This window comes from Oenanthe melanoleuca, chromosome 4 (genome assembly GCF_029582105.1).
Source record: "Oenanthe melanoleuca isolate GR-GAL-2019-014 chromosome 4, OMel1.0, whole genome shotgun sequence".
Lineage (NCBI taxonomy): Eukaryota > Metazoa > Chordata > Aves > Passeriformes > Muscicapidae > Oenanthe > Oenanthe melanoleuca.
The window spans coordinates 38951681-38975455 of NC_079337.1; the positions used below are offsets into that span (position 1 = coordinate 38951681).

General features: G+C 42.2%; 1 protein-coding gene across 3 annotated transcripts in view; it reads right to left on the bottom strand.

Annotated features, from left to right (window-relative positions):
* Positions 1-22995, bottom strand: part of IRF2 (interferon regulatory factor 2) — a 40153-nt gene extending 17158 nt beyond the window's left edge. The window contains exons 1-3 of one of the 3 annotated variants that reach the window (XM_056489712.1): positions 22771-22995; positions 5302-5434; positions 4279-4386 (exon numbers count right to left, since the gene is read on the bottom strand). In XM_056489712.1, coding sequence (XP_056345687.1) covers positions 4279-4386; positions 5302-5307 — 114 coding nt within the window. In that variant the 5' untranslated portion in view covers positions 5308-5434; positions 22771-22995. Of the gene's footprint in view, positions 1-4278; positions 4387-5301; positions 5435-21816; positions 22076-22770 lie in introns of those variants that run through there. The other 2 variants (XM_056489714.1, XM_056489713.1) reach the window with 2 other exon arrangements.
* Positions 22996-23775: the final 780 nt, after the last annotated feature.

Sequence of the window (23775 nt, forward strand, 5' to 3'; positions counted from 1 at the left end):
TAGACCAAAGAGAAGCGCACTTAAAGAAATGCAAAGGAAGGCTTTTTGTTTTTTAACACACAGCTAAATCAAGGCATGCCTTAAATGGTGTCAGCATAAACTGATTCCCCAAGAGATCATGGAAGATCCCTGGCAACTATTAAAGATAATAGTTTTAGGATGGAACTCCAGCTCTGGGGGCCCAATGGCTTTCAGAGCTTGATAGCATGTTTCCTACACTCCTTCCACAAGCACTTAGAACACAGCACACTGGGCCAGAAGGATGCTGGATCAGACGTGCTTTTATGTTATACAACATGGTAATGAATTCCTTTGTTCTGACCTAGAGGGCTGCTTCAGAATTCTTCATGCTGTTTTCTGCAAAGCCACACAAACTGAGCTTGTTCCACAACACTTGTTTTTTCTCCCCATCTGGGAAGAATACTTATCTGGCTTCACATGCAGACGTCTTGCACTATAAACTCTGCCACTGCAGGTTTAGATCCAATTAACAGTCTGTGAAAAGTACTTCCAGGGCAAAATGCACTCTCCTCCTGCAGAAGCCACCTGAGCTATGCTGCCTGATTTTCACCCTAAAATTTCATGCCTATTTCTCTCTACTGACTACATACAGCTCTAGACAGGTAGCTCTCATTTAAACAACTGCATTGTAGATATCTGGTCGGGTGAGATGAATCCTTCACCCTTTCCCCTTCCCCCAACAATCACTTTTCTTCCCTGATTGTCTGGTTAATTTTTCACTGTGCCAAGGCTAGGTTTATTTCTCTTTCTTTCCATATGGTCTTTTCTTCTTCTGAGCCTGCGTTCTGTCCTTCAACTCTTGTCTTTAATCCTTTCTGTCACATTTGCATGTTCAGAATTGCATTCTTCCCTTCTTGGCTTCATCTTTAATTTGGTGCAAGCACTGATTTACATGTTCCTCAGTCCCCTCAAGTCTGTACACTCTCACTCTTCCTCTTAATGTAGTTCCACCATTTCTGTCACGTGTCTTTTGCCTCTTTACTCTTCCCTCCACATATAAGTAAATCATCAACAGTATTACCTCTATTTGTTGTCCACAACATTACCATATTCATCAGACTTAGAATAAGCTCCCCTGCCTTTGCTCTTTCATAGACTATAATAAGCATGGGGAAAAAAAAAAATCATACTTCAATAGAAAAATGTTTCTATCAACAAGAACTTTAAGAATAGATCAGATTAAAATAGACCATATGATAATTCAAAACCTAGCAGACTGAACAAGACTCCAGACATAGATTCCTGTCATCATCAGCTGTACTCACTGCTTCAAAAGAACCTGCAAGGACACTCAACAGCAGTCTAGGTGGTCATTAGAGTGCTTCAGTTCATTACAGAAAGTTCTTCCCAAACCCAGATGTCTTGAAGCACAGGAAATATACCAAGTTATAAAACAAATAACAAAATCACAGAAACCATGTGTATTATAGTTTCATAATACATATATAAGTTTACATTCCTATACAGAAACTACAGATTTTCTCATCAACTAAGAAATATCTAATCTTCCCTGAAATCATGCAAAGACAGCTGATTATATCAATACCATGTAGTTGAGTGTTCTGCTCTCGTTTACCTGGATACTTCCTATTTAAATACTACTTCTTTTTTTCACATATTATCAAACAAAAAAATACAAACACACATTATTCTTCTTTAGTCAGTGCTGCCTAATAATGATCTTAACAGGAAAGGGATCATTAGTGCTTTCTCTCAGACTTGGAAAAACCATGTGCTGACTGGTCTAGCATTCCATCACTGGACTTTTGTGTAGGCATCTCATGTTTCTGTTAAAAATTAGCCTCACCTAAAGTCAAAAACAAAACCCACAAAAATTTCGCATTGTAACAGGAATTTTTACAAAACTCCAGTGGGAATACCAAAAGGGAAAAGCTGTGACATTCTTAGAAATAAGCATGAAAAGGAAAGTAGATCAAACTTCAGCTGGTTAGAGCAGCATGGTGCTACTAATGTCAAGGTTGTGGTTTCAATCCCTTCATGGACACCATTCACTTAAGAGTTAGACCTGATGATCCTCCTGGGTCCCTTCCAACTCAGTATGTTCTGTGATCTGTGATCACTTGGAACTCTGGCATTGCAAAATGCTGGGAGCAAGTGCTTGAGCGTGAGACCACACATGAGCTACAAAGTCATAGGACAAATCTGAAAGAGCAGCATTCATCTCCAAGATAATACTCCAAGCATCCATCAAAGCAGCAGTTTGCCTCTCTGTTACAGCCACTCAGAATGTTTCCTTTTCCAGATCTACGAAGAACACTGACCTCTCATAAACCCCCTTCCCACATCCCCTCTGCCCTCTACTGAACTATGTGCTTCATTAACACCTCCCAGTTTTGTCTCTCTGGGAAGGTAAAGTAATTCTCTTCCTCTTTCATGCCACTCAGAAGGATAACATTTTCACCAGAGAGGTACATAAGTACTTATGTTTTAAGCCCTATAGATGGGCTTGTTCTGGAGGTATAATGATGAACTGACAGTAGGAGAAAGAATTATGTATAAGCTGTACCCAATTTGTAATTTCCTACTGAGAGAAGTATAATTCTTTCTTCAGTTCAGAAAAAGTCCCCAAGAACAGACAGCCAATGACAAGCCAGAATGGCAGTAATTTCTTTCATATTTAAATCTTATTTCCTTAAAAGCTGTGCACACACATGAGTTTCATTATCTTGATAATCTGACACACCTTCTTATCTAAACTGTGAATTGTCCTTTACCAAGCCCTGATTAAAATACTACAGCCTGTGGTTGATTCTATGGCTATAGAATAGGCTGTGATACACAAGTCACTTCATTGATTCCATGCATGGTTTTGTTTATGGTCAGGATTTACAGTAAAAATAGATTAATGATTAATTTTTTTAATGAATGTGTAAACATTTTTAAACAAAAATGCCCAGGATCACAATTTTCTTGTTGAGCATAATAAAGGCAATCCAGGCTGATGCCAAATCAGAAGGTAGAAGTGGGGAATCAGAGTTTAATAAACCTCAGGGCAGAGAAATTATTTCAGGATTAGGCAGAACACCCAGCAAAGGACAGCAGATATAGACTGTCAGTAGAAAACCTAACACCAAATTAGAGATATTCAAGGAACAGGACCCAAACATGGGACTCAAATTACAAAGACAGCAGTAAAAACTGGTCTTCTCTTCAGCTGAGACCCCATTATGCAAGAACAAGGACCTACTCAAATTCACAGTGCAGCTAACCAGGGAATGGATAAAGCAATATTTATTTACCCAGCCACAACATGAGAGTCACTGATTCAGTAAGTTACTGAGAAAAAAGATTCATAGATGAAATTTAAAGCACTCCTGATAATTTCAAAGATATAAGCATTTCTAACTATGAAAGCTGAAAAAAAAAGAAGTAGTAATTTCAATTGTCATTCTTCAACTCTAAAAATGAGCACCTGAGTATCACAACTACTACTGCTGTAGGGAGGATACCAGACCACTTGTCTTAGTGACTTAACCAGACAGACAGTTCCTATGTTTCTGCACCTGCTTTTGTGCATTTCCACCCATTCTGATAATAAATTAGCTTCTGTAGCAAAAACAGCTTCATGCCTTTCAGCGTGGTGAATTAGTCTCTTGCATAGTGCAGAAAGCATGCAACACTTCCACAATTCAATACTATTCAGTCTCAAATACACTCCTAGATTTTAGTCAGCCAATCAAAATTAATTCAAATTGGGCAGTGACATTTTTTGAGCTCACAAATGTGCTCTCAAAGTGTCTTGAGCACTTAGAAAGAGCTCAGGACCAGGAATATTAGGTTTGAGTCTTGCAGGGGAAAAGTTGCCCTATTTTCTCTCAGGTTGAGAAGTATCAGAGAAGTCACACAAGTCTGAAACAGGAAAAGTTGTTTCAACTCAGAGTCTAACACAGAACATAGCCTTCTGTCTCAAATGAACACATCCCTCTGATGCTACTTGTTGAACAATATGTTCCCAGGTTAAAAATAAAGTCCAAGCAGAGTCTCCAGAAACACTCACTTCAACAACAAAGAGTTGGAAAATGCTTTTAAATGAGCCACAAATCCACCAGGCCAAAGCAGGACGCTTCAGATCTGGCAGGCGAGACCAGAGGAACTGGTTCAGCAGGAAGCATTCAGCTTTGCCCTTCCTCCCCACGTCACCCCTTTGAAAACCAGGAATGAGCTGATTTACCTATGCAGACCTCAGCCACTGCTATCAAGCTGTCCTTCAGCATGTGCATGCACACCCCCCCTTACCTTATTTAGCCATTTCAGCCCTGGTATTCTGTTAGAGTTGATTTGTTCTTCCAGCCAGGGCCGCATCCGCATCCTTTCGACAGGCATTGTCACCCACCTGGGAAGGAGCTGCAGGGAACAAGGGACAAGGTTACTTGCTTGCCAGGCAGAACTCCCAGGCAGCTCCTCCACCTCTGCACAATACACTTATTAAAGCTTTGCAGGAACTGAACAATTGTAAATATAATCATTATTTTAGATCTGTGTGTGAGCCTCCCCTAAGAGCAACTGAGGGGATAAAGTCCTCTTTATGGCAGAAAATACTCTTCTGGTACACTTGTATTAGGAAAACCTTCACCTGAAGATGACACAGGGTATCAGCAAAAGCTTTTCTGATGGTACAGGTGGGATACCAGAAGTCATAAATGAAAACACACTCTTGGAGATACCTCTTTTTGGTCCACGTACCTGCAAACATAGGTACGTGGACCAAAAAGAGGTATCTTCAAGAAAAAATATGTAATGAAAAAAATCACATGCAGGAGGCATCATTGTACTAACTAAAATGATGCTCCTGCCAACAAAAGGGCTTTCAAATGGCTAGAATTAATAAAAGTACATTTTACATCACAGCAATCCAGCAGACCACATTGGTTCTGGCTGAGTAGCTTGACCCCCTCCCTCCAGCTTTCTCTGATCAGTCCAGTCACTTATTTTTTTAGCTTTCACTTTACATTTCAATGCTGTTCAGCTATGAAGTGAGTGCCTCACACACCCCTCAGCTGCACTATGCCACCTTATAATATCCAACTAAGCCTCAAATTAAATTCTTTTTCTGCCTCTCTCTCTCACACACAGATGCACACATGACCTTGATGCCACTTCCCTGTTTAGAGCTGTAAATTATTGACATAAGAGTCCAAAGTCTTGAACCTGAGGCAGAAATTTTAAAAACATTAACCAGCTGGCACTAGATACAGATTAAAACACCACATTAAATGCCTGTTAAGCACTCTGGAACCCATCATTTCCACATTCAAGTACTTGCATTTAGGCTGCTGCTTATCCTTGCCCCTTTGCACTGGGCTCAGCTCCTTCCTCTCTCTTTTGCTCTTCACATCTGTGTTCTCTCCATCATTCTTAGCTTCTCTGCTCCACTGTTCTTGTCACCTTTGATCTTAAAAATAAAAAAGAGAAAAATTTGAAAGCACACAGCAATGGCACAAATGTAAATGGGTTTGTTCTGACTTCCTATGGGACTACAGGCATGGGACAGACTAACAATTAGGCAGTACCAAGCCCACACCCAGCACAAGAAGAAGAAAAACGTTCAAAGTTTCCTCTCATTGCTCTGAGGACATGCATTTCCTTGAAACTAATCAGGAATTAAAACCTGAATGTAACAATAAGGTTCTTTGAAGTGTTTAGAGAATTTACCAGCAGCCATGCTCACACTAACCTCTTAGCAAACATACTGGCATTTTGTTTACTACTGCACAGAGTTGGCCACTCATGTCTCAGCTGCAGCCTCTTGCACTAATTACGAATTTCTAAAATAGCTCAGAAAACGGTTGCAACTGCTCAGCTCCCTTTCAGGTTCACTTCAGATATGAAAAAACAGCTAACCCCAGGAATCCAAGAGAGGACAAGCCCTTGTGCATTTCCTCTCTCTGTGTAAGAAGGAAACTGTTTTCTGGGCAAGGGTGATGTGGGTTCAGCTTTTTTATTCCCCAGGTTGGTGGCCAACAGCCAGCCATGCCACTGCACCCTGCTCCCCTTGGCACCAACAATCCCCATCCAGGTTGCAGAATGTGTACAGGAGATCTCTACCACCTTCCCCTACTACAGTTTGAGTCAAAGCTGAAAAATGCAAATGGCAATGTACTAAAAACATGAGCAAATTTTTATTTGTCTGACAATGAAGAAACAATTATGTGCAACAGATGCATTTCTTTGTAAGGTATCTTTAAGTATGCATGCACTTTGAGACAATTCCTGGAAACACTCCATTAGATTCAACATTCAATATGAGTGTTCCCATTTAGCAGTCAGACTCCTCTTGTCTTCTGGGTAATGAGCCCCTAAGATAAATTTCAAGCCCATCTGAATGAACAACTTAGACAGAAGGCAGAAAAGTCATCTTGAAAGCAGCAGCAATGAATCCCACTTGGGACAGGCAACATGGATGAAACAGAAGCTGTCTTTGTACAAAAGCAATACATTTCAGGAAACAAGAAAGCTGCCAATAATTGCTACTACAAGGAAGCCAGTCTTGCCCAAAATGGCAGAGTTAAAGCAACCTGTCTTTTCCCTCCCACATCCCTGGGGGCTTCCCCAGCTGCTCCCCTGCAGATGCTGCAGAGAGATGCTCATCTTCTTTTTGCCACCCTGGGATTCCTCTGGGATTAGCAACTGCAGCTGTCAGCACACACCTTCCTATCCATCACCCACACCAAGACAAATTAATCCAAGGTAATCAGGAGAAAAGCTTGGCTTGTGAGAAGAGGGGAGTGGCTCCCAAGACCTGTTCATCTGAAAGTAAATTCAAACCCAGGTAAAAATAACCTTACAGTGATGTTCACTGGAGGGAAGTGTGGGAATCTTCTGTAAATATGTCCTTCACAGAGGAGTAAGCATAGCCTTGCTTCTGTTCATCAAAACACAATGCCCACCCCATGCTCCTTTAAGAGAACATGCTGCTGAAAATAAAGCTGGATGTCTTCAGAAGACATTCCCAGACCTGTCTGCCTCAGGACAGCAGTGACCACAATGGTGTTAAGATCTAGCAGGACTTTTGTCAGTTGCATGTCAACAACATCCTTTTGATGAAAATACCAAGTCAACTCTACTGAGTAATTGCCTGTGGAAATGAAGGTGCCATATTGCCACCCAGAACTGTCAAATGCATGATTTATTTGCACAGAAAGAAACATCAGCTTCTTCAGGGCCTCAAAAGTGGCTCCTATCTGTCCATAAATGGCATTACTGGGTGCACTTGAAGCCTTATTCTACTGGCTCCAGGTGGGAGACCCTGGAGTCCATCCATCAGTGAGTACAGATTCAATCACCTGACATTAAGAATCATTCTAGTTTGTCAAGACATTTGAAATGCTCCAAAATAGGTAGCAAAAGTATGTAAAGTTTCAGGGGCCACTGCCTAAGAGGACACCAGCTTCATCATCCAACAGAATATATCAATTATAAAGCAAACCTACAAAGATAGAAACTAAGGTAAGCCCTACAAAACAGCAGGTATGCCAAGTTTCTTGCCAACTCCTCCCCAGTGTTTACCCAGCTGAACAAAAAAATGCAGAAACAGTTGATCCTTTTAAGAAGAACAAAACATCAACATTTATAATCTGGAGCTGGCTGTAAAACTAAAAGCACTTACCCATCTATCTGCCACTCCTGGTCAGCTTAAATGTTGCACTTCCCCTGCACATTCACACCTCGAAGAAACTACATATAGCTATTGGTATTTTTTGTACTGAGGGCAAGTGCATGTCTAACAGTATTTTCAGAGCTGCCAAGACATCCAGTTCCCACTGGCTTCACCACTACCATGTTCTCCTGAGCTGTGGGTAAGCAAAACCCACCTAGCAAAAAATCCTCTGGCCTAAGCAAACCTCTCCAGAAGCCTGGTTACTTTTGCCTACTGAACCTTCACACTCTGGTAAACCAGGAGAAAAATGGCTTAATTCCTGCCTTGGGTTACTTGACATCATCTTCCTCCACATGGCAGAGACCATGCATGGAGCCAGGAAGAGAAGCAGAGCCACCTGGGAGAGAAGAAGGAGCAGAGGGAAGGAGCAGCACCAGCTCCACCAGCGGCAAAGAAGTACCTCGTACTCCATCACCCTTCAGTTCCATCCCAGTTCTGCTGCATGCTAATGCTACTCTTTGCATAGGCAACTTTCTGAAGAAGTGTAGGAACTTAGCAGGCTTACAAGCAGCATTTTTTTCTGCAGTCTCCTTCATCAACTTGAACCTGGACCATGGCTCCCACCCTGCTCAAAGATACATGAGACAGCACAGCCAAGAGAGGAAGGCACTCTGGCATTAGGAGTGGGAAGGAGCAGCTGGGAAGGACAGAGAGGAACCCCTTAATCCAAAACTGTTCCTCTGCTTTTAGACAGCAGCTTTAAATCTGGATAGTACTGACCCCCAGCATGTCCTTGGTGAGAACACAGGAAAATTATTAATACTCCCAGAGACCCAATGTTGAAGTCTTTCTGGCATTATGTTGAAAATAATTTCTGTTTGTTTTTTCTTCTGGTTTATTACTGTCTCATGGTGGAGGAAAGGAAGACCAATCATCAAGAAACACAGTCAGCTGCAGATGGGACCTCAGAGAACATTTTTCCACCCTATCTTGAAAGAGGAGCTCCTTTAGACATTGTAAGTAGGACTACCTGATAGGATATCACTCTATGATTCTTAGTAAGGCATTCTTAGTAAGATAGCTAGTCTTCAAAAATCACTATTTTTAACCATGCCTCCTACAAATGTATCAAGACTGGTAGCTCCAGAAATATAATTTCCCTTTTCTTGCTCTGTTTTTACCACCTTTCTTAATATTAGAGGCGGCCACAATCGGAGGCATTTGCTGTTTTGGGGGTGGGAGCTTAAATATATTGATAGACAAAGCAATAAAATTATTCCCAAACCAGCAGTGAGTGGGCAAGTCATCAGCCCCAACTCACTGATATTTGCATGGAGAGGGAGGCCACTGGGAGCCTGTGAAGAACTATTCCCACTCAAGAAGCATGGCCCATGGATGGGCTGCCTCCACAGTTTATGGAGGGATTATTTTCATCCTCTTTGAAGCTTCAATTACTGCACTATTCGTACTAGTCCTGTAGTCAGTTCAACCTATTTTTTGAAATGAGAAACTTCAAGAACATGGTGAAGGTTACTCCCCAACAAGCCATAAACTGGTTGCAATCTGCATATGCACATATTCTTACTCCACAATGATTGATAAAGAGCTTGTAGTCCCTCCCTACTCTCCACAGGAACATTCTAGTAAGTCTGACTTGTTTGTTCCTTCACAGAGATAACACTCCTGCCCTACAGAAAGTGTAACCTTTGAGAATGAAGAGCTCTTCACTAGAATTACAGCAGCTGTAGACAGAAAGTGAAAGCAATGGCATGGCAAGCACCACATCTGAGCAGTACATGATGTTCTCTTTCCTTCAGTTTCACTCTGGCAGCATCTGGATAACTGAAAAGGCACAAAGGTTATCCCAAAAAACACAAGCTAGTCTCTGCCTGTGGGTACTTTCTTAAAAGTATATTCCTATGGAACAACATCAAAAAATAGTAACAAAACAAAACAAAAAACCAGAAAAGCAGTTCTTCTTTCCCTATCACAAAGTACCTAGCTAAAAGATTTGTCAGTATATGGAAAAATTAACCATTGTGAAAAGTTAAGGTGGGATGAGATCTTAGAGGCACATTTGTGAAGTAGGTCACAGCCTTTGCTCAAAGCTGTGGAAAAACATCTGTTCCTCAGAGGACATGTGCAGAATATTGTGGTATCAATTTATCTTTTCTCTGCAAATACAGAATGGGCAATATTATTTTTTTGCAAAGTTATCTTCACTTGTGCTTTGCTGATAAACTTTTAAACTATTCCCTTTGTTTGCTAGGCCGATGCAGTTAAGAAAAGCATCAATCATGCCATGTGACCAAAGAGATATGCTGAAATGAGACCATATGCTAATTTTAGGATTCAGAGAAATGGGTTCTGTATTTGCATCTGTGCCAAGACTGTTCCAGTATACAAGGAAATCTTTTTTTAAAGAACAGTACTTGGAGCAAAATTCTGCTCTTTGCTCACAGACTGAACTCTGCCTTCATATAGGATTTTGCAATATGACCACTTTTTCCAGCTATTCTGCTGTGAATACCACTTTCAAAGATTTCACCATCTGTACTCTGACCAAAGCAAGTCAAACTTATCCAAGGGATAGAGCCTTCTCCCAGGTAAGAAAACCTGCTAGACTCATCTGCCCAGAAATACTTCAGAAATGTGAGATTGACACTGAAAGGACAACAGAAGTACACTTTACTCAGCTGCTTTGACTGTGGACACCCGAATTCCCCTGCCTGCAGTGTGTGGGGAGACAAGACCTCTGCCTGGCACATTTCCTGTCTGCCATAAGGTGGAGGAGAATCTTACCACAGGTGCTGCAGAATATGCCTTCTTTCTGATAATCCCAAATTATGCAAATATTTTTTTTTTTAAACCAAGAGCAAACTACTTCATTAAAGAGTAGTAAATGAGCAAAAGTGGGCATTACCATTCTTAGAGGTACAAGGGTTACAGGTTCAAAGTGAAATCTTTACTTGAAAAACAGATACAAAGTCAGAAAACCCAGAAAAACCAGTATCAGACTTGCTGGACTCATAGTTAAAAAGTAAAACCTACCCTCTCTGGTCTTTTAATTGCATGTACTGGTGCCTCTTTTTTCCTTACCATTATTCTGTCTGCGATGCCCTGTTGAACAGGACAGGAAGGGGGAAACATCACTGGCAGATTTACTTCTCACTAAGCACCTCTTGCTGTGAGTTCCATTAAAGTATTCATGGCTGATCTGCTCCACAGAACCAGCTCGTGTCGGCTGTAATACTTGATCCACATTGTAGCAACAGCAATATTTTTCCTGCTCTTTCAAAATGTTTTGGTGGCAGCAGAAAGGACTATGTCCTTCCTGTCCATCACCAAGAAGGAGTTCACCGCAGCCAGGAAAGAAGCAATTTTGTCAAGACAGGCCAGAAGGACAAGAATTGGAGAGCAGGCAGGGTGGGAGAGCACAGGTCTGGGCAGACTGTGTAAGAAAGGCATGGCCTGGCCATTAAGAAGAATGTATACAGGCAACCACAAGGCAATACTTCCCCTGCTTCCCCAGGTACCCAAACGAAATGTAGTAGGGCTACAACAGAACTATGGCTGCTAAGGGGAAAGCTTAGTGGGGTGGTGAAAACCTGGGAAATCAGGCTGCTGCATGACAGATTCATGCTAGCAACAGCTACCCAACTTTTCAAAGCTCTGCAATGCAGTGTTCAGGTTGTGCCCACCTCATTGCAAGGCAGATGGAGGAGGAGGGAAGCATTCAGCATGTGCTCCTATCCTGCTGCTGTACCCAGGAACGATACACAAAGTAGAATGAAGAAAAGCCCTTTTATCCTCAAGCAACAGAGGGCAAAAAACAACCAATCCAACTTTCCCTGAAAACAAAACAAAACAAAAACCAAAGAAAACGAAGGCAAAAGTAACTCAAAAGTAGTGAAATCAGCATTGCAGACTGCATGTTAAACACGCCCAGGAAAACGTACTGTGAGAACTCATACTGTATATGGAGTGTGTTTCATCAGCCCTATAGCATTTCTGTCCTACCCAAAGGGTGTTAACACGCCCTGGCTGGGATTCAGGCGTTACACATCAAAACAGACTTTTTCCTTTGGTTGCCATGCAGAGCTTATTCTCCCTCAGCAGCAAAGACATGAGTTGTTATTTTGCAGTGATCTCAGGCCTCATTAAAGTTAGCCTTTGGATTTGCAGACTAGAAGTTCACTGAAGAAAATCCATCTTATTTTAATGCAATAAACCCAAAGGTTGCTCTTTTTTTGCTTCTGGACTTAGCCATAATGAAGTAAGGCTTCAGCCTCTCAATATCCACAATGAAATTTCCCTTGTGGTGGCTCTTGTGTTGAACACTATCACAACACTAGAAGAACACAATGTCTGAAGAACACAATGTCTGTGGCTGAGCACATCCACTTCTCTGGCACTGCAGCAACCTACATCAGCTGGGAATTTGGGCCAGGTCTTTAACATATTGCTAAAGATCATCTCCACAGTACCCCTGCCACAAAGCTCATCTGCATGCACATCGATGTCTGCTAGTCTGGTGACAGTAAAAAACGATTGCTTCAGGTTCAGCTTTAAAAAAATACTTTGTTTCCTGGAGGTTTCTTTCATTTTTTACCTCAGGTCTTGCAGGGAGTGAAGATGGGAGATGCCAGATTCTGGTGGCATCAGGATGACAACACATCTGTACAAGAGACATGTATCTCTTGCCATCTCCTCCAGGAGTCTCAAAAGTGGCTATAAATTGATTATTTATAAAAAAGTCCAATATCTGATTTGTCTTCTTCTTAAGCTTTGTGTTACACCTGATGACCGACCATGATGTCCTCAGTATCTGGGATTTCTAAATATTTTTGTCTCAAATGCTGCCTAAAAGAGAGGTGGTGACTTTCCTGTACTTCACTCACACAAATTTGGGAGGGGCTTGTTTACAAGAGATTTGCTGTCATGGTTGTCAGAGAGTAATTAATTCCTTGCACTGGGGAGCAGTTATTCTCAAAATAATCAATTTTATCCTGGAAATAAGCACTCATATGCGAATCCATTCCTGAATACCTACATGTGTTTGCTGCTGCTGCTTAGCTGTGTCAGTTGGAATCCATGGAAGCCAAACTCTGTGCATTCTTTAAAGCTGCCAGGAAAGCTCAGCATTTGACATTTGATTCATAAAGAATTTTCCAGCCCGGTGAAAACTAGGTTATTAAAGCTCAAATGATTATAAACAATCACTTCACTGATACAACTCAACGTCATTCTGTTAGACCACTGTATTCTCATGAGCTCCATGACTAGCTTTACAGGAGATATCCCTACAGTTTTTAACAAGCACTTTTACTACATGGGTCCTTCTGAAAGCAGTGGGAAATTATGCATGCACATACCTGCAAGATGGGGATCTTAAACTGTAAGTGTACCTTGTAAAGCCTGGGCAGCCTTTATCTCAGTGTTCTGCCTAACATTCCTTTGCCTAATTACGGGTGAGTGCTTTATAGGGTGCTATACATTAGAAAATAGCCATTGTAAAAGTGCTTGATCTCATTGCTCCCACACTGATGGCTTGTGAAGTTCAGACAAGATTGCAAGAAGTCAATGACATTTTAGAGGCACTCAGGGATGCAGAAAAAAAATTATTCCAGATAGCAAACACTGAGAAATGTGTTCAAGGAAGAGTTTTCACATTCACTGACCATGACCTGCACCTGATGTAATCCACCTTTCTTGGATTGGGTTTGTTTCTCACAACTACCTTTGTTTGTATAACATACTGTTCTGCAACACACAGCAAGAACTATTTGCACACTACACTAAAGTGTGATTTAATATTTGCTTAAAGCTTTCATTTTATTGTCTGGGCAAGGGCAGTTTCTACCACTGAAGTTAATAGCTAACCCATAACTACACCTTTGCTACCCAAACTTCTAATTGTTAGCACAGCACCCAGATCTAGCAGCAAAAGACATAAATTGCCTCTGCCTAACTTTACCAAGAGAAGCAATCCCAGCCCTTTCAGCAAAGCAATTTCTCCTTTACTTCTAAGAAAAGGTATTCAAGAAAAGTATACACTTTTTCAGATTTGTGAAAAACACTCTAATGTTTACTTAGACACTTTCTTTACAGACAGATCATGGCAGGCACAGACTTGGGGGCTGGGATCCTCTGAATCACCCACTGTGAGATGGAAACATGTCTGTCACATGAACTTATTTACAGTTACAAAAATAGCACCATGAAAGACACAGATGTGGTGAGCACAAAAAAAATGAATTAGTTATTACAGAGATATTGCTTGGCACTGGAGAATTTAAGAAATATCTTTCTCTTGCACACACAAAGGCATGCACCTAAAGTGCACTAAGTATTAAAGTTTGTACTTATGCCTGTTGAAATTATATGGTCTAATGCTCCTTTTTCTAGAAATGCTACTCTTTCCTCTGCCACAGGAGATACAGGATATGAATAGTTAATAGGACTGGTTACAAAATGTGTTTTTAATTTCAAGTTTTTGTGTTGACCACAGACCAACAGCAATTAGCCTCACTTTGTGATCTGCAGCAGCTATTTCTGTCGCGGAAGTTTCCTAAAATACTAGTGAGCAAGAGTGAGACAACCCAACTCATCTTCATTTCTCATCTAAGCTGCATAAATATTATTAAATCAAACAAAACTAGATTTCTTTGGATTCTCTCATCAATCTCAAATCTCAGAATTGTTCTGGCATCCAAAAAACTTAGTTTTTATATGCTTGGATGCAGTGTGTTGAAATGTGTGAGAATTGGACCTCTGGAATTAAAGTTTTTCATTTCACCCCAGTACAGCTTGAGCAGAGATTGTCCAAGCTTCTCATCAACATCCAACCTTTTTTTCAATATAGCCCAGGAGCATACATCTCTAAATAGGAGAAAGACATTCGAGATTGCACAGCCATCCATTTGTCCATACTTTGACTAACTCACCAGACAGTTCTCAAGGTCACAAAGTACATTTTAGCTGTTGACTGATCTGTGGAAATTGAGTGAAACCATTCACAGTCATTCATGGCATCAGCAAAACTAATACTGGAGTTTGGTTATGATCTGCCCCTGATCTAAGTGGATGACCCCAAAGGAGGAATGGGGGGGGGAAAAAAAAAAGGAGAAAGAAAAAAAAAAAAAAAGAAAAAAAAAAAGAAAAAAAAAAAAGAAGAAAAGAAAAGAAAAAAAAAAAAGAAAAAAATAAGAAAATAAGAAAAGAAGAAAAGAAGAAAAGAAGAAAAGAAGAAAAGAAGAAAAGAAGAAAAGAAGAAAAGAAGAAAAGAAGAAAAGAAGAAAAGAAGAAAAGAAGAAAAGAAGAAAAGAAGAAAAGAAGAAAAGAAGAAAAGAAGAAAAGAAGAAAAGAAGAAAAAAGAAAAGAAGAAAAAAGAAAAGAAGAAAAAAGAAAAGAAGAAAAAAGAAAAAAGAAAAAAGAAAAAAGAAAAAAGAAAAAAGAAAAAAGAAAAAAGAAAAAAGAAAAAAGAAAAAAGAAAAAAGAAAAAAAAAGAAAAAAGAAAAAAGAAAAAAGAAAAAAGAAAAAAGAAAAAAGAAAAAAGAAAAAAGAAAAAAGAAAAAAGAAAAAAGAAAAAAGAAAAAAGAAAAAAAAAAGAAAAAAGAAAAAAGAAAAAAGAAAAAAGAAAAAAGAAAAAAGAAAAAAGAAAAAAGAAAAAAGAAAAAAGAAAAAAGAAAAAAGAAAAAAGGCTGACCATGGATTTTATACCAAATTCTATCAGCAATTCGAATCTCAACATGACTAAAACTCAAGCACTCTGGCCAGCTGAATTACTGACTCCCTTTCATCATCCTGGATGTCATCACTTCCACTGTACTTTGTGTACGTGTTTGCCACAGCATTTCAAAACAACACTTTCTGTTCTGTTGAAGAAGACGCCACTTCCCATATTGCAGGGCTTTTGCTCAGACCTCTGGCTGTGAAAAGTAGTACCTGGATAAACCAGGAGTGCAGCCCCTACCCTCTATTGTGCAGTTTGCTAAGGGGGTTCTGCCATGTAGCAGTCTAATTTAGATGACAGATTAAATAAATGGCAAAACTGAATTAATTTTTCAAGCTCTCATGCTTCTTTCCTCTGTGTTTATTCTTTCATTTTTGCCAACTGGGAAATGAAAACCAACGGAGTCAGTTTCACTTTTGTTTATATTTGGTTTCAATTTTATCCTCAAGTGTTGCTTTCATCTTTTTCATGTAACACTGCTGGGATTTCAAATGCTGCAGGCAGTCTTTCAGTAATTTTAAAACATTACTCTCCTATCCTGCCTGTTTTCCGATTGCAGAATTATTTTTATTTTAGATAAAATTTTTAAGATGCTGTCACAATTTTGGAAAGTGTTTTGGGGTGGGGCTGTTTAGTTTTGTTTCTACAGAATTATATGCCTCAACCAATTAAATTCAGTACTTCATTATTTTTCACTTGATTAATGTCTCAGTTGCATATTAAGTCCATTTACAGGATTCAAGAAAACACCTTAAAAGAGTAGCCAGTACACCAAATGCACAAAAGCCCACATCACACACCAAACGTGTTATACATATATGCATTAAATGCATATAAAGAGCTAAATGTATTGTTACCTTAATTTTTTAAACAACAAAGGCAGTATCTTGCTTAGATAAAGCTGTAAGAGCTTGCCTGGAATGCTGTCAAGTAACATCCAATATCAATAGAAATATTGCAGTGCAGGCTTTGTCTTCTGTGTACTTATCAGGCCCTTCAAGTTGCATATACCCCTCCATACATATCAAAAAGCAGAACTTAACCACAGGTCACACTTGTCCATACCAAATGCGTAAGCAACCCTTCCTTCTTTTGTGCTGCACTAATGTTAAGTATCTAAGTCTTAAAAAAGTACTTAAAATAATTTTATAACAAAAGGGAAATGGTTGGACAACATCCACTGTCACGTGCAGTTCAGAACAAAGGACAAATTTAACTAGTTTTGATGCACCTTAATGCCATTCCTAACACCAGAAATATACTGGGAGCTACAAACCAAGCCTATCAAGGTTAGCTGAAAAACCATCAAACAGCAATCTGCCCTACTCTTTAACAGACAGGAATATGAAAATTATTACTTCCAAGTATATCTTGAAAGATAGCAACCTATATAGCAACAATTGAATGTTAAAATAAGAGTTAAAATTTAAATTCTGCACCTGGAGTGAAACAATATGCCACATGCAGGCACATTTGCTCCTGGAAGTGTGTCCAAGCTGCAGCAAGATAAAATGTTTGCCCTGTCCTAAAGACTGCTGTGCTTGATTTAATGCAATCTGCTCCCAAGCAAACAAAGGGTCAGAAGATTTCCAGCATACAGGAAGCTGGGCTTGCAATACATTACAAATTAAGAAGCCAAACATTACAGTGGTACTGCTTACCATTTTTCTTTCTTTCTTCTCTAGGTCATTCAGAAAACCAGAAAATTTTCATGAGCTCCCAAGAAATTAAAAACATATCCAGTACTAACTGTAAGAGCAAGTTTTAAAAACCTTTTCAGTTATCAATATTATGTATGCTATACACAAAATATCTTAATTTTATGTATTTACATATGTGTAGATGCACAGATATGTATATATGTGCATATAGATATTTACATACACATAGGCTGACATTAAACTGTAAACTGTTAATATGGATTTCCTTGCACTAACTGTTAATTGTTTATTTCAGTTTTTTTTCAGTGGCTATTTTCATCTTAACACAAGAGTTTACACATAGTCAATACAAAGAAGAACCTTCTTATAGTTCCAATAAAACTTCTGAAATAAACTGAACCAAAACAAAACCAAAAAGCCCCAAGAGGAAATTAACTTAATTATACCAAATGATATTTTACATAATGCTATTCCTACATGAGGAATATGTAACTTAACAAATCTGTTCCTCTAATTTACCCTATCCAGAATCTTTTCAGCTTACTTATTTGTTGTTTTGTTTTGCACTTGAGATCTCAAAGGACAAACCGGAAAATGTTTTGCACTAATCACAGTTTGTAGCAGCACAAGCTACAATAAAACTTCTGTAAACACTGCCTCATGGTTTATGCCCTCAATATCACAATCATTGGAGGCCTTTGAAGAATCAGGTTTCAAAAGAGCAGTCTTTACAAATGAGACACAGAGATAAGCAAGAGCAACATGCGATTAGTTTTGTATCTTTACCTAGAAACGAACCACGACTTTTAACACATGATGCATAAAATACAAGCTGAGGTTCTAATCCTGCAAATGTCAGAGGACTTTTGGAGGAGTACTGCCCTAATGCAATGTTGGATGCATACAGGATACACTTAACCTGACTGTAACTGGTGTCAGGTTAACAATGGCCGGGGTAGCAAGTCCAAATTAAACAGGATCATCATAGACTTTCTATTTCCTGGGAGTTTGATAAAATCTTATGCTACAAGTTTCACATAACAAAGGGCAATATGTGGCCTTGCTTCTCTCTGCTATCCGCAAATGGACTGTGGCTTACACTTCTCAGTGGAAATTTCTATTAGCAGTTTTCAGCAATGATTCTTGATCAGCGTCTGAAGTAATTCTCTGTCAGCAGTCAGTGCTCAAAATTTGATACTGAACTGTCCTGACTGCTAAGTTGCACAGCAAGTTTCTCTCCAAAAGACTGCCAAATCACTCATGAACTCGAGTAGACTCCTGACATACATGCAGTGGCTGTGAGCACCACAATTTATGAAGTGCAGGACAAACTTCTGTTTTTTTGAAGTTGCCTCCAATTGTCTTATTTGGGTGTCATTTATCTCACCTCTTCACTTTCTTCATGACACTAATGATTTTAAAGAATATCTGCACAGTCCCTTCAGACACTTCTTTTCCAAGCTCCTTACTCTTTCACAAAAGCTCCTTCCTACCCTTCATCATCTTTGACATATTCCTCTGTAGCTCAGCAACTTTCACTACTTCCTGAATCAGGAGAGAGGAGCAACATGGATTTGTAGTGGCACAGTGGTGTTTTCTACTTTTTTTCACTCCTTCCTAATAATTCCTAACCTGTCCTGTCCTTTATTAGCCACATCTTGGCACAGAGTTTATTTTTTCATTGGATTATACAAGTTGTATGACTTCTTCCCGAGTAGTAAGCCAGTCCACTCTCCATTTTTGTGTACAGAAAATTAGGATTGCATGTGCATTACACTGAAATTGGTCTGTACTGAACTTCATCTGCAAACTTACATCCACATTTTCAAAATAAGATTCTGCTGCAGACTTTGTGGTTCAGCCTTTGGGATTTCCATATTCCAAATGAGTTAATACAATCAGCAAACTTGTCGCATTCCCACCTATCCCTTCCTCCTTCCCTTGAATGGCACGGCCCTGGGCAGACTGGGGGAGAGGGGTACAACCTCTTTCCACTTAGCAAACTGGCCATGACTGCACAGCCTGAAGCAAACTGATCCCACCTTGAAATTGGCCCTGCTTTAGTAGACTGCATCACCCAGACAACACCCCAGCAATATCTTTAGAGAACCCTAGAAGAGTCATGGCACTCAAGTCCTTGGCAACCAAAGTCAGGCCTAGTCTTTGTCACTTTGTTTCACATTTATACCCACGTTCACTGGTCCCATTCCCTAATACTTGGCAACCAACCAACCAACCAAAAATGCCCATCCTCAAGTTCTGAGTCTCCACAGAAACCCTGAAAAACTGACAGCTCATTGTTTACATCCTATTTCTGGAGGACCAAAGGCCTACTCAAGGAGTTATGTACAAGAGGCAACACATCAGCAACTTTCCATTTAGGCTGTTCCAAAACTCTGCTACAAGTATCACCTCCTGCCTTCTACTTCATCCTTCCCAGTGGTTTGTTCTCACACCATCTCTCACAGACACTTCACTTTGAAAAATTCCCAGACATGTTCACTCCTTAAAAAAATAGAAAGCCTCTGGCAAAAGAATCTCTTTAAACTCTTTCTTGGTGAAGCAAGGCTCAGAGAATTTGTTTCACTCTTCCACTGACTTTATCTTCCTTGGGCACTCCTTCTACCCATGGATAACTTATCAGCAAGCTTCCTGGGTTTGATGTGCTTCAAAGAGTATACTGTATATTCTAATTGTTCTCATGCCTTTTAGCAGCATGGCTCTTCAGCTTACCTTATTCGACACAGATTTATGTTCTTTTCCCCCTTTCCCATTTGAAGACAAAACCTTAACATTTGAAAGTGGTCTTTTTACTTGTACTGAGCTGCTTTTCATTGCTTGTTGGTCTGCTCAGTTTTTTTGGTATTTTTGACAGATGACATACAGTTGCTCTGGGCCTTTACTATTAATGTCTTTGAAGAAGTACATGCCACTTGCAACTATTTTACACTTTTGGCTGCCCTTTACCACTTGATTAATTTCTTTCCTTGCTATTTGAAGCTCTACTTCAGAAGAGTAAACACTGCCACAACAGCTCTTGCTGCTCCTGAAACATCGAGTTTAAGGACATTATGACCAGTGTCATGTTGGAATTGGCTGGGATTTTGAATGCAAAATCCTGAACTTAATTCTTGCTGGTCACTACCTTGTCCAGAGTTGTTACCACCAGTGTCTGTACAAGCTACACCCAGAAAGTAGGGGTTTTTGGCACTTGGGCAAATTTCACTTTGGGCCATAATCTACATGGAGGCAACTGAGGCCTCTCATTAACAATCCCATTTCCTACTCTTAAAGCTTCTCTATGCTCCCTTAATATAGGACAGTTATTGCCAACATCTAGGTTGGGCAGTCAGTCATATAGCCCTAATCTCTCTACTCTTCCTACACAGGCCTAGAACATTAAGCCATGGCACACTGTGTTACTTCCCCAAACAGTTATTTCCTCTTTAACAAAATGTTTCCCACATCATGCACAAGCAAGCAACTCAGTCCTCTCTATGCATCCACAAAGTTTTTGATAATTCAAGTATTCTATCATGGAGATGTTTTAACACCATGGAGGTGATGCATCACTTCGAGAGAGTGAGTGTCATGACAAACTTTACAATCCTTATCCACCAGCTTTTCCCCACTGTTTGGTTTTTAAACATAAATAAATAGATATGGTGTATATAAGCACGTTTTCATTGAAGGCATACATAGCCTGGCTGCAAATTTATTTACATAAAGCCTATTCTTCTAATGTAGACTCTATTTATTCAAAAAAATATATTTGTTTTCTCTTTAATCTTAGCACCCTTTTTTCTTCATCATTTTCTAAACTCTGTATTAAAACTGCCTCTAAATTCACTTGGTCCCACACATCAAAGACCTTCTCTCAATGGAGAAAGGGCCTTTAACCCCCCTTCCTAATAGCCTGCATGTTACTTCTCATACCTCTTTAGCCATTTTCACACAGCATGGCCTGTGATGAACAGCTCTTCTCTAGAGACTGACTTGACATCTCCTAGAATCTGTCACTTCTGTCATCAGCAAGTAACTGGCTAGCAGTGCTAATATATGTGCCAAACAATAATAATGACTGACTGCTCTACCTGCATCTGCCAACCTGCTGGGACCTCCAGCCTCAGAGGATAACACAGGGCTCAGCAGGCTGACACCTTGCCATGCCTGTATCTCACTGAAGAGCTGCAGTGTGGCACATGACCACAATGAAGTGATACTGTGCCTCACACCTTTCATCGTGGTTTACCAGCAACAAGAAAGGGACACATGAATAATTCCCTGGCAGCATGTTACCAACAGGGGCCAAAGAAGGACACTGATGCATCTGAAGGGGCTGGGGGTAAGGAAAGACTGCAATTCAGACAGAGACCATCTGCCTCCCAGATCAATTCTGCTACTTTCGTGTGACTGTCTCTATATTAGGGTGAATTTAAATGTTGCTGCTCTACTCAAGTCTCTTTTTAGGGTACTAGCACAGGCATTCTGCAAAGGTTGTTAAAACTCGCATAAAACAACCGAAAACTTAAACATGTTGTATTTCATCTCCAGAAACGGAGGTCTTCATATACAACAGCTCGTACCTTCAAGAGAATGCGGTCTGCAAGACCTTAGCACGGTGTGGTGGGCTATAAATTACAACTGTACGCTCACCGGAAGGAGAGCTCTGCCCTCCGGAATTCCTTTATCTGAGCTCTGTGTCTAAACAAGTAAGGTTAAGACACAGACTCTGCTGTTTAGCTCACACTAATCAAAACGGGAGTTAAAGACCTAAGTACCTCTGGGAATCTGTGCCGAGGGGTCCTGCCCTTCAGGTACTCGCAACTTTCATCCCAGCCATGGCAAGACGCTTGAAACGTGACCCCGCGTGCTGCGCACAAAGAAATCCCTGGTTCGCAGCTTCCCTCTGGGGTCAGCCGTGCAGCCCTCGGCCCGCTGCTCGCTGGCGTGGGGCAGGACGGCGCCTGCAAAGGCGGCCGTGCCCGCCCGGGAGGCCGCTCCTGCGGGAACCCAGGGCCGCGCCACTTCCTCCTTCCGCCGCTGCGGCAGAGCCCGCCCCCAGCCCGCTCCATCTGCCGCTCCGCACCGCCGCCGTGCCCTCACGGGGGCGGGATCCCGGGCTGCCCCGGCTCCCTCCTCGGCCGGCCAGGCCCGGCGGGCGGCGGCGCTCGGGCCCGGGGGCGGCGGCCCCGCCCCGCCGCTTGTGTAACGGGCCCTCCGTGAGGCGGCGGCCCCGCCCCTTCCCGCCCCGGCCCCGGGGGCAGCGCCAGCGCCCCCCCGCCTCAGCGACCCCCGCCCGCGGCCCCTCCGCCCGCGCCGCCGCCGCTGCCCTGCCCTGATCGCAGCCGCCGCAGCCGCCAGCCCCGCAACAAGTGCGGCCCCCCGGCCCGGCCCGGCCCGGCCCGCGGCCCTCCCCACCCAACGCCCCCGCCTTTGTCTGCGCGCCCCAGCTCGCTCCCCACCCGGGGAGCGGCGGTGCCCCCCGTCCGCTCCATCCGCGCCGCAGCCGCGTCCTCCCTTTCCCCGCGCCCCTTCTCAAACGGAGCGGCGGAATCGGGCTCGGCCCCGGCCGCTGCAGCCCGACCTTTTGTTTTTAAAACCGATGCGCATCTGCCCGGGTGCCCCCGCTCCCCTGCACACGGAAACGGCGGCAATGCGGAAAAATAAAATGAAAATTAGATAAGAGAAAATAATAAATAGGAAAAAAAAAATAGAAAACTATTAAAAATTACCTTGCCGGCCCGTTTTCGCGGCCCTTATATAATTCCTCAAGGTTACCGCCGTTGCCAGGGGACACGAAATGGAAATGAAAACAGGCGCTGAATAATCGCGGGAGCAAAACTAAAAGTTCAGTGCCTCCGCCCGGGCGGAGAGAGGGCCAGATCGAAAGCAAAACAAGGAGAGGAAGCGGCGAGGCCGCCGGCGCTTGGAAATCCCCCCGCCTCTCCGCCAGGCCGGGCCGGCCGCGCAGGCGGCGGGGGCAGGGCTGCGGCGGCGGGCGCGGAAGCGCTGAGCCCGTCACCGCCGCGCCGGGGCACGGCACAGCACGGCACTGCACAGCAAGGCACAGCGCCGGAGCACGGCACGGCACTGCACAGCAAGGCACAGCGCCGGGGCACGGCACGGCACGGCACAGCACAGCAAGGTACAGAGCCGGAGCACGGCACAGTACAGCACAGCAAGGCACAGCGCAGGGGTACGGCACAGCACAGCACGGCACAGCACAGCGCGGGGGCACGGCACGGCACAGTTCCGGAAAAACAGTGCAGAGCTCCGCCACCGACCCCCGCCCGGCACCGGCTCCCGCTGATCCCCGGCCTCCCCAACACGCAGAGAACCAGAGCCGGCCCCGGGGATCGAGGGAGCGCTGTTCTGGGACGCGCAAACGCAGGACTCAAAGCGGGTTTTCGCGGAGACCAGAGAGGAATCCCTGCCGCTCAGCTCCACCAGCACCGACTGAATGGCTCCTTGCGTCTCTAGCCCCTCTGCTGACTGGGAGTCTTGGTTTCGGTCTGGTACACGCGCATGCTAGGGCTGTCATTGCCTTTGGAAAAGGACAGTGTAGTTCCACAAGGACAGTCACCGATCAGATCCTTTGAACACAGCGAGGCTCAAGCGGCAGGCTAACTTCAACACAGAGCTCTTGGATTTCAACAGATTTTACAAACTGCCGTCAGTTATGGAGTCAATGTGGAGACCAAAGCTTTCTACAGGATTTTGATAATCCCAATTCAAAC